This window comes from Schistocerca serialis, chromosome 2, assembly GCF_023864345.2.
Source record: "Schistocerca serialis cubense isolate TAMUIC-IGC-003099 chromosome 2, iqSchSeri2.2, whole genome shotgun sequence".
Lineage (NCBI taxonomy): Eukaryota > Metazoa > Arthropoda > Insecta > Orthoptera > Acrididae > Schistocerca > Schistocerca serialis.
Genome location: NC_064639.1, coordinates 802,864,097 through 802,876,129, shown reverse-complemented (window position 1 = coordinate 802,876,129; position 12,033 = coordinate 802,864,097). Strand labels below are relative to the sequence as shown.

Genomic DNA, 12,033 nt, shown 5'->3' with positions numbered 1-12,033 from the left:
CTCTGTTTAAGCCGTGCTCTATCTCAAACTAAGTTTTTAATGGTTGCTGGCAGTTTATTGAAAATGTGTATTCCTGTATATTGAGCCCCTTTATGGACCAAGGTAAGTGATTTTAGGTCTTTATGTAGATTGTTCTTATTCCTAGTAATGATACTGTGTATTGAGCTATTGGTTGGAAATAGAGATATATTCCTTACAACAAATTTCATTCACCATGCGGGGTAGTCAAGCGGTCTGAGGCACCTTGTCATGGTCTGCGCAGCTCCCCCTGTCAGAGGTTTGAGTCCTCCCTCGGTCATGGGTGTGTGAGTTGTCATTAGCTTATGTTAGCTGAAGTTAGATTAAGTAGTATGTAAGCTTAGGGACTGATGACCTCAGCAGCTTGGTCCCGTAAGACCTTACCACAAATTTCCCATTTCCAAATTTCATTCAGGAATAAATATACTGAGAAGCAGTGGTTAAAATAAAAAGTTCCTTGAACAGGTTTATACATAATCATCTTGAATTTATACCACAAATGATTCTTATCACACACTTGTGAACCCTAAAAACTTTTGATCAGTTTGATGAGTTACCCCAGAATATGATCCCATGTGATGTAATAAAATGAAAGCGAGTGGAGTATGCAAGTTTTTTTTTTTTTTTGTATTTATATCTGTAGTACTTTTATGATTAAAAATAACATTAAAAGACAAATAATGAAACTCACTTTGTTCACTTCATTTACTAATACTGCACCTGTAGAATATCTTACTTTTGTGTACAGAAAAATTCACTTACTTTCCTTTATTATTTCTTAAATATTCTCTTGTGAATATTGTCTTTATCTCCTCTAATGCTATCAACTGCTAAGCTCGAAACACTGGGAATTGCAGATGCTACTTCCGGAATGGTTTCCAACTGACCTATTAGCTCCTTCAGAGGAAGGGGATTTGCACTTATCACATCACTGTCATCGTCAGAATCTTCAACAAGTGAATTACCCTTTAATCCTCGATGATAAATTCATCGGTATATGCTTCAAACACCAACACCTCATCATCCACTGACAGGTATTCAACTACTGAAGCATCTATGGTTTTACCAGTAGCTGCTGAATAAATCTCCAGATCACTTTGAATATCATCCTGTGTTATTTCATCCACCACAACATTTCTCACCAAAGTCTTCACTTTCAGAAATTCTTGCATTTTTCCAGCAGTTCACAATCTCATTCGGCTGTACGCTGTTCCAGGAACAAGCAATCATGTCACAAGCCTGCTTCACAATGAAATTGTAGGGATTGCTCACCTTTCTTTCAGTGTTTGCGATCATGTGTTGAACTAAACGTGAATGATATTTTGTCTTAAAGTTCTTAATTATCCCCATATCTTGTGGCTGAAGAATCGAAGTACAGTTCAGGGGGAAGTAGCATAGTTCAATGTTCTTGAATGCTGGAAAGTTGTTATGCACACTGCAATTATCCACCAGCAATGCAATTTTCTTATTCTTCATTAACATCTCTTTATCAGGCGAAAGCATTCACTCACTAAAAGGAGTAGACATCATCCATGCTTTCTGGTTTGCCTTGTAATTGAGTGCAATAAAATAAATCACATTTACAATACGACTGTAGCAAAACCTAACAGCTGAAGCTGAAATTAAAGGAATGTAAAATAAGATGTATTTACCCTCCTACCAAGTAAGCTTCTTACATTTTTGAAGCACCATGGGTTTACGGATCGTCCAGTCACCAGTGGTGTCGATTTGTGTGTCCCTGACATGTTGCTACAGAGAAGAACAGTTAGGCGTACTTTAGACTGTGTCCCTCCTTTGCACTTTTCTCCTACAAAGGCCATCATCTTCTCTGGCTTCAGTTGATAAAACAATTCTGTCTCGTCTGTTTTGTACAGGTTTTCAGAACTGTATTTTTCTGACAGTTTACACATAGAGTATTTCCTTAGAGATTCTGCATGACCTAAGGGTGCAGATTTTTCTTCTCCTGAAATCATTTTAAAAATGATCCCATACCTGTCCTTAAATCTTTGCAACCATCTATTGTCTTAAAATTAGATTTGCCAAGCAACTTGGGAAATCTAAGGCTTTTTGACATCAACAAGTACATTCTGTACACACATCTCATTAAACCACCACAGTGTAGGACTGTCCACATCATCAGTAGCAGCCGTCTTCATTCTTTTTCTTGAAGTGTCAAATTTGGCACCTACAAAACTTTCTTCAATTTCTTTTCGTTTTTTTAGGAATGTAGCCAACATTGATTGTGCAAGTACGTACTTCCTTAACACATCTACTTGTTTCATTCTGTTATCAATGTCTTTGAAAACCTCCATTTTTGTCTCCAACCTTATTTGTTTCTGAGTTGCAGCCATTGTCCAAATCTTAGCGAAATCCAAAGCATTAACATCAACTAAAAACGTTCACAAATCACAACAATCACAGTGATATGCTGTGCGTGAGCCCAACAAAACACTTCTGTTTGCTACTGAAGCTCAACAATGGACAAACTAAACTCTCATTCAAACAAAGGAGCTCTTTGACATTTGTCGTTCAGCGTAGCTCGCCCACGGCTGTTCGCTATCCTCTTTACTGCTAGAATAAATACATTACTGTAGTATTTAGCGAAGATTCTGAAAAAAAAAGTGCCAGAAATCTTGTAGCTAAATAAAAAATACATACTGCTATAGTGAGCTGCTTAGAAGTAGGAAATAATCAATTCCTCAAAATTTTGTCTTTGTTATAACAGGATGTTGCTAAATTTATTTCAGTGTTGTAATGGGGATAATTAACATAATACATATAGGTAATCAGCTGGGGCCGTGTAAAATTATCACTGTACCTGAGTTTATCGTTGGATTGGTAATCGTTATATGGAGGTTTGACTGTAGTTGGATAATATTTATTTCCGCTTTGAAAGGAAAAAAAGTAATCTTGTCCTGTAGCTCTGTGAAGGTAGAGAAAATGTTATAAATTTTTCATAACTGTAGGATTAGGGTCAAACATTTTCGAAATTGCTTACTCATGCCTGCTTAACTCAAATAATTAATAAACGTAGTGCTTGTGTTTGCAAAGAAAGAACACTGTTTAGTAAAGCAATGCTATTTTTGTACTGGAAAACTAATGAGATACATAGGTAGATATAGAATTGGCACTTGAGCAAAATACTCAGTGAACACTGGAGATTTATGTTCAGTTGGCTGCGCTGCTGTTTCATATTAGAAATAAGCAAGAAGCAACTGTGTCACATGATTTTAAGAGTTGTTTCTCATTATGTTTATATTGCTTTAGGTATACCATAACTTCTGTGTGACATCATCTGATATTATATCCACATTTCATGTATCACGTTAATACTTGCAGAGACACATTCAGAAGATGAAGATTCACAATATACCTTGTCTTGTTTCTGTTGGTTTGATTCTTACTTCACTGTTGGGCTGCACAGTCAATTTTCATCATGTTTTAATAGTACATACAGGTCTTCTTTTTTCTTGCAGGATGTGGAATGCATGTTTCATATTACTATCAAGCTAACAAACACAATGTAATAAATCACCTAATTTTACCAATACTCTTTCTCTTTTTCAGGAAGTGTGCAATGATTTCTGCACATTACGGGATGAGTAATGACTTTGATAGCTTGATAATTTCGTTATGCAAGTTCACAATGTTATTAAACAATGCAGAAACACCAGATAACCTGACAGTTTCATTTGGAGCAAATCCAAAAGCTCAACTGGCAGCAAAAACAGTCTTTAACTTAGCACACAGACATGGTGATATACTTCGCGAAGGTTGGAAAAATGTCCTTGATTGCATTCTGCAGTTGTACAGATGCAAGCTTTTGCCTAAAGCCCTTGTGGAGGTGAGCAGTCCCAGAACATTTTTCCCTTGTTCTACTTCATTTCATTTTTTCACTGTTTCATAGAAAATTTCTAATAATGACATTGATGCTTAGGTCTTATTCTTAGTTAGAGGTCCTGTCACATATATAATGAATTATTTATAATTCTGTCAAATCAACAGATAAAACCCAAAAATTCGTATAGAAATAAATGCACTCCATGTCAGGTGTTTGATAAAACTCATGATGATGATTAATGTTTTTCTTTTAGGCAGAAGACTTTATTGATCCAAGTGGGAAAATTTCCCTGATGAGAGAGGAGACACCATCTCAGAAGACAGAAACAGGACTCCTGAGCTCGCTCTATTTGTATATTGCTCTTGGAACAGGTATTTATTTTTGGGCTTATGATACTTCTGACTCTACAGAACAGCTTATCTTCTTCTTCTTCCTTTTTATATATATATATATATATATATATATATATATATATATATAAAAAGCAGGTATAGATTGGAAGAAGAAATTCCTTTCTTACAGTGTTGTGTTAAAAATTATTGGTTTTTATCTTGTTGTTAATGAAGTTGCAAACAAAGGACAACTATTGTCCTGCTGCTAGCACAGTGACAGGTACAGTCTCTCAAATTTTTGTATTTCCATCCTTGGGATTGGAGGTCTGAGGGACTTCGGCCATTCACTTGCGTAATGAAATTGGACACTTCCAGCCATCCTTAAGATGTCATTTATTATATGGCTACCAGTTTCGGTGCTTCAGTGCACCATCTTCAGGCGTTAGCTGGCGCTGAGGGGTTAACACCATCTGTACACACGATTCATCAATGGGCAACATCTATAACAGGTTTTCGCAGACTACCTGTAACAGTGATATTCTCTCTCCAACCATCAGCTAATGCCACCAGTGTGCAGCAACTGCTTAAAAAAGGAACGTAAGTTCACAACTTTCCATCCTTTTCACAGTTTTCTATGAAACATCTTATTACACTAATTTACTGCTACCTTAAACAAATGTTAAATACACAAAAGTCTACAAACAATAATGTAGGTATCTTCAAGAATGAAAACCAAACTTTTCCATCAGAAATTATAGTTAGGCATGTCTTCAGTTGTCAGGTACTTTGTGGCTGTGATGACTTATTTTTAAAAGGACTCGTGAATCAATAAATGTAGAGATACAGTCAGCCTTGTTTATTTAAATGCTTGAAACTCCAAGGTATATTAGGCTTTGCGAAGACACTCTTTCCATTATTTCCCCCACAATCTGTCAAATATCGCAAAAATGCGCACTCTTGGGTGTCAATCTGTGGTTGCTATTATATCTTTGAGCATATTAGTAAAAAAGATAGTGTACAAATTCTTTTGCCAATGCTAGTTGCTCCCTTCTCAATTGTTGTATTAGCATCATCATCATACAAGATACCAAAGCATGCCTGTTGGGAGACATTTGGGAATTGATGAAAATTGTTCAGGCATGCTAATTCACAGTGATTCATGTCATTGTACTCGAAAACTGGCAGATGTGATGAACTGTGATCATTCTACCATTGTGCAACATTTGCATGCAGTGAGGAAGGTTAAAATTGGGTGGTATGGGTACCACATGCTCTAAACAAAAAAAATCACAAAAATCAGCAGTTGCCATATGTGCATCTCTGCTTGCTCATCATCAATTGGCTCATGAACAACAATGACCGTTCCTGTCCTGTATCATTACTGGTGGCAAGAAATGGGTCTTAATGGTAGCATAAGGAAAAGAAAGGAGTGGCTGAGCCCAAAGAAAGAAGCAACTCCCTTTTCAAACGCATAGCCATATCAACAAAAGATAATGTTATGCTTCTGGCGGAATAGCGATGGTGTGGTATACTACAAAATGCTTTCCTGAGGTGTAACCATCACTGCTGACATTTACATTTTATGTATAGATTGTCCTTTGCTATTTGTAGTTCACTGTTGCCATTTGAGTTTATATACTGTCATTTTGTCAATTATGGGCTATTCTAACTATCCAATCAGCACTCAAAACAACAGATGAGACATCTTGCAGATGCAGTCCAAGAACAATGATTAGGAAGACTGTGTGAAGTGATGCTACTCCACCATAATGCCCACCTTAATTCTGCTAGACTGACAAAAATATTATACAGGAATTGGGTTGGGAAGTCATTCTGCACGCACTGTGTTCACCTCATGTTGCACCCCAGATTTTCAGTTATTTCTGTTGTCTGTTAAACAATCTACAAAGAACTTCCTTTCTGGATGAAAGTGCGTTCCAAATATGGCTCAACAAGTTCTTTGCCTCAAATCCACGTGATTTCTACAGTCTTGGAATCAAAAAGTTACCCCAGCATTGGCAGAGTGTTGTAGATAGTAAACGATAATATGTTATTGATGACTAATTTCTCTGTTATGTGTTTGTGTTTATGTTTATTAAAGTTATGGGAAAATGCTATGAACTTGTGCACCAATCTAATATGTTCTATGAAGATTCGTCCTTGAGCTAACATAATTTTTTTTTTCTACCCTTACACATTTCTGTGATGTGTCATCATCAACAGTGAGTTCTTTTTTCTCTGTCAGATAAACGAGTAAAATATTACATTAGTAAAGTTTAGATTTTGAATAGGAGTAACTGTATTTAAAAAGTTTCAGGAAATATACACACACCAAAAAACGTTTTGCATCACCTCTGTTCTGAGAGTTCCAGAAGCTTTACAGAAAATTGGAATAGAGATAAACATAAACATCATTTCCGTCCATTTTATTGCTCATGAAAACCACACATTGCACGTTGTGCCACCATACAGCAAGACCTTTAGAAGTGGTGGTCCAGATTGCTGTACACTCTGGTACCTCTAATACCCAGCAGCACACCCTGTTTCATTGATGCATGCCTGTATTCGTCGTAGCATACTATCCACAAGTTCATCAAGGTACTGTTGGTCCAGATTGACCCACTTCTCAACAGTGATTGGTGTAGATTCCTCAGAGTGGTTGGGGGGTTACGTCATTCATAAACAGTCCTTTTCAATCCACCCCAGGCATGATTCGATAGGGTTCATGTCTGGAAAATATGCTGGCCACTCTAGTCGGGTGATGTAGTTACCTGGAAGGAACTCATTTATAAGACATGCGTGATGATGGCGTGAATTGTCATCCATGAAGACAAATGGCTCATCAATATGCTGTCGATATGGTTGCACTATCGGTCGGAGGTTGGTATTCACGTATTGTACAGCCATTATGGCGCCTTCCATGACCACCACTGGTGTACATCGGCCCCACATAATGACACCCCAAAACAGCAGGGTACGTCCACCTTGCTGCACTCACTGGACAGTGTGTATGATTTTTAGTCTGACCAGGTTGCCTTCAAATACGACTTCAATGATTGTCTGGTTGAAGACATATGTGACACTCATTGGTGAAGAGAATGTGATGCCAGTCCTGAGCAGTCCATTTGGCATGTTGTTGGGCCCATCTGTACTGCGCAGCATGGTGTCATGGTTGCGAAGTTGGACCTCACCATGGATATCGGGAATGAAGTTGCGCATCATGCGGCCTATTGTGCATGTTTTGAGTCATACCAAGACGTCCTGTGGCTGCACGAAAAGCATTATTAAACATGTTGGCATTGCTGTCAGGGTTCCTCAGAGCCATAATCCATAGGTAGCAGTGATCCACTGCAGTAATAGCCCTTGGGGAGCCTAAGTGAGGCATGTCATAGACAGTTGTTGCCTCTCTGTATCTCCTCCATGTCTGAACAACATCACTTTGGTTCACGCAGAGATGCCAGGACACTTCCCTTGTTGAGAGCCCTTCCTGGCAATAAGTAACAATAGGGACACGATCAAACCACGGTATTGACAGTATAGGCATGGTTGATTTTCAGACAACACGAGCCATGTACCTCCTTCCTGGTGGAATGACTGGAAATGATCGGCTATTGGATCCCCTCTGTCTAATAGGTGCTGCTCATGCATGGTTACGTCTTTGGTCGGGTTTATTGACATCTCTGAACAGTCAAAGGGACTGTGTCTGTGATACAATATCCACAGTCAACACTGCTACTAATGAAAGGTGAATCTTTGACAGTGGTCTGGAGTTGATTCTGTGGCCATAGATTATATGTACTAGTTGTAACAATGTAAGAGGGCTTTTCTGGCTCGTTAGTGCTTTTGTTTTTTCTCTAATTACCTGCAAAGGTTACCTGCTACACTGGTGATATCCAACTCCATTTGCCTTCAGTCTTTCCTTTTGATTGTTGAAACAGTGGCCATACTTGTTAATTTTTAGGACATCTGTGATCATTCTGTTATGCTAGTATTTCGAGCCTGGCATATAGAAAAGAATGACCAAGCAGGTTCATAGGAAAGAATGATGAGGCAACACACACACACACACACACACACACACACACACACACACACACACAATGCACACACTCGTGGAGGGGGGAGGGGGAGGGTGGAGGAGGGGGGGGGGGGGGAGAGAGAGAGAGAGAGAGAGAGAGAGAGAGAGAGAGAGAGAGAGAGAGAGCACTGTCTGAACAGGCCTTGAAGGCCAACAGTACCAAACGGCTACCATGTCATCCTCAGCCCTTTGGCATCATCAGATGTGGATACAGAGGGGGCAAGGGGTCAGCACACTATTCTCCTGGCCATTGTGACCAGTGTCAGTACTTCTCAGTCAAGTAGCTCCTCAATTGGCCTCAAAAGCACTGAGTGGACCCTTCTTGCCAACAGCACTCGGCAGATTTTGACAGTGACCCATCCAAGTGCTAGCCATGCCCAACAGCTCTTAACTTCGGTGATCTAATAGGAACCAGATCTACCACTGCACCAAGGTTGTTGGCACATAGATATTTAAAGTGAATCTAATTACACTTCTGATTATTACAATGTGGTAAAATGAATGGAATTCTGGAAATATCATTTTTGTACTAATTACTCTGAATTATACTGGAATTCTGGAAATATCATTTTTGTACTAATTACTCTGAATTATACGGTATTGCCATTCTAATATGGGCTTCCCATATTAATTCCAATTGAATGCCAGAATGATCCCAAATGGTTGACCATGGCTGTCACCTTCCTCGTTTCCAGCTCATCGTCAGTAATTTAAAATTAACATTTTGTACTGTTATGTCATTATTATGATCTTAATGTATAATTTGTTTTTTAAAGAACCATCGAACCAAAAATCACCATCTCCTGAAGACCAAGAGCACATACGCTCAGCACGCGCATGCGTAAGAGAGTGTCATGTAGAGCAGCTAATAACTGAATCAAAGTTCCTTCGTATAGACTCTCTGCAGGAACTAGTCAAGGTGAGTACCTATGATTATTCAGTGATGCAGAATACACAGTCCTTCCACATTGTCCCATGACCAGAATTTCTTTTGTTTTATGATGTTAATTATAACTTCTACAAACAAATTATCCTTTGTAACATGTATACATTTGAAGATATCCTTACACATTTCTGATCTTTTTTAGAAAACATCTATAATTATTGTTGAAAATAATTAATTATGAGCAATCTAGGTTATATTATTTTGGAAGAAATTCTAAGTTTTATTAGAATTACAAAAAGCATTATATCTATTTTTAATGTAAAAATTAAATATTTTATTTCCTTCCTAGGCTTTGATATATGCCTCCCATGGCCCAGATGGTCATGTTTCCTTGGGCCTTTCTTTTGAAGAAGATGTTTCTGTATTTTTCTTGGAACTTTTACTGAAGATTGTAATACAGAACAGGTGAGAATTGAGAAGTGTGCAATGTTTTAACATTAATATTTTTGTAATATAGGTGTTAACATAATGGAAAATAGCTAAACACTTGCTGCTTGATAAGACAACTTGAATTTTTTTAAGGTCTAGGTTTCTACATAAATTCTAAACTATTCATTACTAAACTGCCAGGCAGATAGGTTATTTATTTTTCAGTTACTGGTTACTGCAATTTGTTAGCAATTTTTTTTAATTAAATGGAAGTGTCCCTTGAATGGTGCTTAGCTGGTGGATTTTTGCAAAGGCTCTTCAGATTTTGGAATATTATGATACTGAATTAAAGTTTGTATTTCATTGAAAATAGCAAATTTTGCATGTATAATGTAATTGGCTAGATAAAAAATATACTCGCCAAGTGGCAGCAGGAGGTCACATACTTAAAGATATTTACATTTGCAAGATTCTGGAGCCAGTGGCTCCTTCCGGCAGAAGGGTTGGAGTAGGAGAAAGAGGGGTGAAGGAAAAGGACTGGTGAGGCTTAGAAAATGTGGAGGGTTTGGAAAAGTTGCCCAGAACCCTTGTCAGAGAGACTTTCTGGATGGGATAAGAAGAAAATACTGATTGTTGGGGATGGCATGAGACGAGATTTGAAAACCTGAGAGCTTAAAGGTGGAAGATATGGTAAAACGCAAGATAGATGTTACTGCCAAAACATTGTGCATTAGTTAATAAGAGCAGGAAGCTAAGTATGTATTATGTGATGGAGGTGGGGGACTGACTTTTCAGAAATTGAAAATTATAGAAAACTAGAAGAGAGTGAAAAAGGAATAGTTACTGTGAAGAAATGCTGAGATGAAGAATTTCATGTAATTTTAATGCCAGGCGTGTGGCGAGAACGAAGGACATGTTGTAATGCCAGTTCCCACCTGCTGAGTTCTGAGAAACTGGTATCTGGAGGAAGAATCCGGATGGCACATGTGGTGAAACAGGCACCGTGGTCACAACTGTCGTGTTGCAGAGCATGCTTGCAATAGGATATTCTGTGCTGCTTGTATACATTGTCTGCTTACGCCCATTCTTGCTAACTGATAACTGTCACAACTGTCGTGTTGCAGAGCATGCTTGCAATAGGATATTCTGTGCTGCTTGTATACATTGTCTGCTTACGCCCATTCTTGCTAACTGATAACTTGGTGAAAGTCGTGTCAATGTAAGAGACCGAACAGTGTTTACATAACAGCTGATATGACATTTTTCATTTCACTGGTGTTTCTCCCTGTGATAAGGTACGTTTTACTTGATATAGGGCACCACCTATATCAGACCTATTACTGACAAAACATATGAGGTGCATGCTTCCAAAATTCACCTTATCCATTTTTTATGAAAACTGAGCTGTTGCCTTACCTCTATAGCTCATGTTGTTTGGCATATTTTCCAATAAGAAAACTGTTCCTAAACCTGCTTTTCCCCATGTAAATATAGCGCAAATTCAGCTGACATTTCCAAAACCTACCTTATCCTAAGATGATGATTCTGAAATCCACCTTATCCAAACATCTGGTACCACAACTGGAATGTATCTCAAATAATAATGTATGACATAAATGTTAGTACGTTGTTTATGAAGCGCTGAGTTCACTGTGTATTCTTTGAAACAGTTGGCAATACTGTTCACCCCAGTTCCTCACACACACGTGTTTGAAAGACATGCCTGTGGTGTTTAAAGTTTCAGTAAAATAGTGTACATTCATGGAAAATGGAAGTCCATTGGAGATCAGCCATATACATATCAGGAAGAAGACAAGAGACCCTTAAAGATGGAAAAAGAATACAGCTAAATGGAATAGGTAAACATGCTTACCTATATTTTGCTGTAACATAACCTTTTGTCTGTCTCAGTCTTCCATATAAAAACTATTGAAGTTTGTTAGATTTATTTTGTAAACCATAGAACCATGAATAAAAAAATAGGAATGCGGGTAAGCTACTACAAACAGCATAGTGAACGCATTATTGTGGCCAAGATAGACACGAAGCCCACGCCTACTACAGTAGTACAAGTTTATATGCCAACTAGCTCTTCAGATGACGAAGAAATTGAAGAAATGTATGATGAAATAAAAGAAATTATTCAGATAGTGAAGGGAGATGAAAATTCAATAGTCATGGGTGACTGGAATTCGGTAGTAGGAAAAGGGAGAGAAGGAAACGTAGTAGGTGAATATGGATTGGGGGTAAGAAATGAGAGGAAGCCGCCTGGTAGAATTTTGCACAGAGCACAACTTAATCATAGCTAACACTTGGTTCAAGAATCATAAAACAAGGTTGTATACATGGTAGAAGCCTGGAGATACTGACAGATTTCAGATAGATTATATAGTGGTAAAACAGAGATTTAGGAACTAGGTTTTAAATTGCAAGACATTTCCAGGGGCAG

General features: G+C 38.1%; 1 protein-coding gene across 3 annotated transcripts in view; it reads left to right on the top strand.

Moving 5' to 3' along the window:
* The window catches only part of LOC126458048 (Golgi-specific brefeldin A-resistance guanine nucleotide exchange factor 1), a 317,427-nt gene that overhangs the window by 133,457 nt on the left and 171,937 nt on the right, over positions 1-12,033 (top strand). For all 3 annotated transcript variants that reach the window (XM_050094843.1, XM_050094842.1, XM_050094841.1), the window contains exons 18-21: positions 3,586-3,862; positions 4,113-4,230; positions 9,046-9,188; positions 9,505-9,620. In XM_050094843.1, the coding sequence (XP_049950800.1) occupies positions 3,586-3,862; positions 4,113-4,230; positions 9,046-9,188; positions 9,505-9,620 (654 nt within the window). The remainder of the gene's footprint in view (positions 1-3,585; positions 3,863-4,112; positions 4,231-9,045; positions 9,189-9,504; positions 9,621-12,033) is intronic.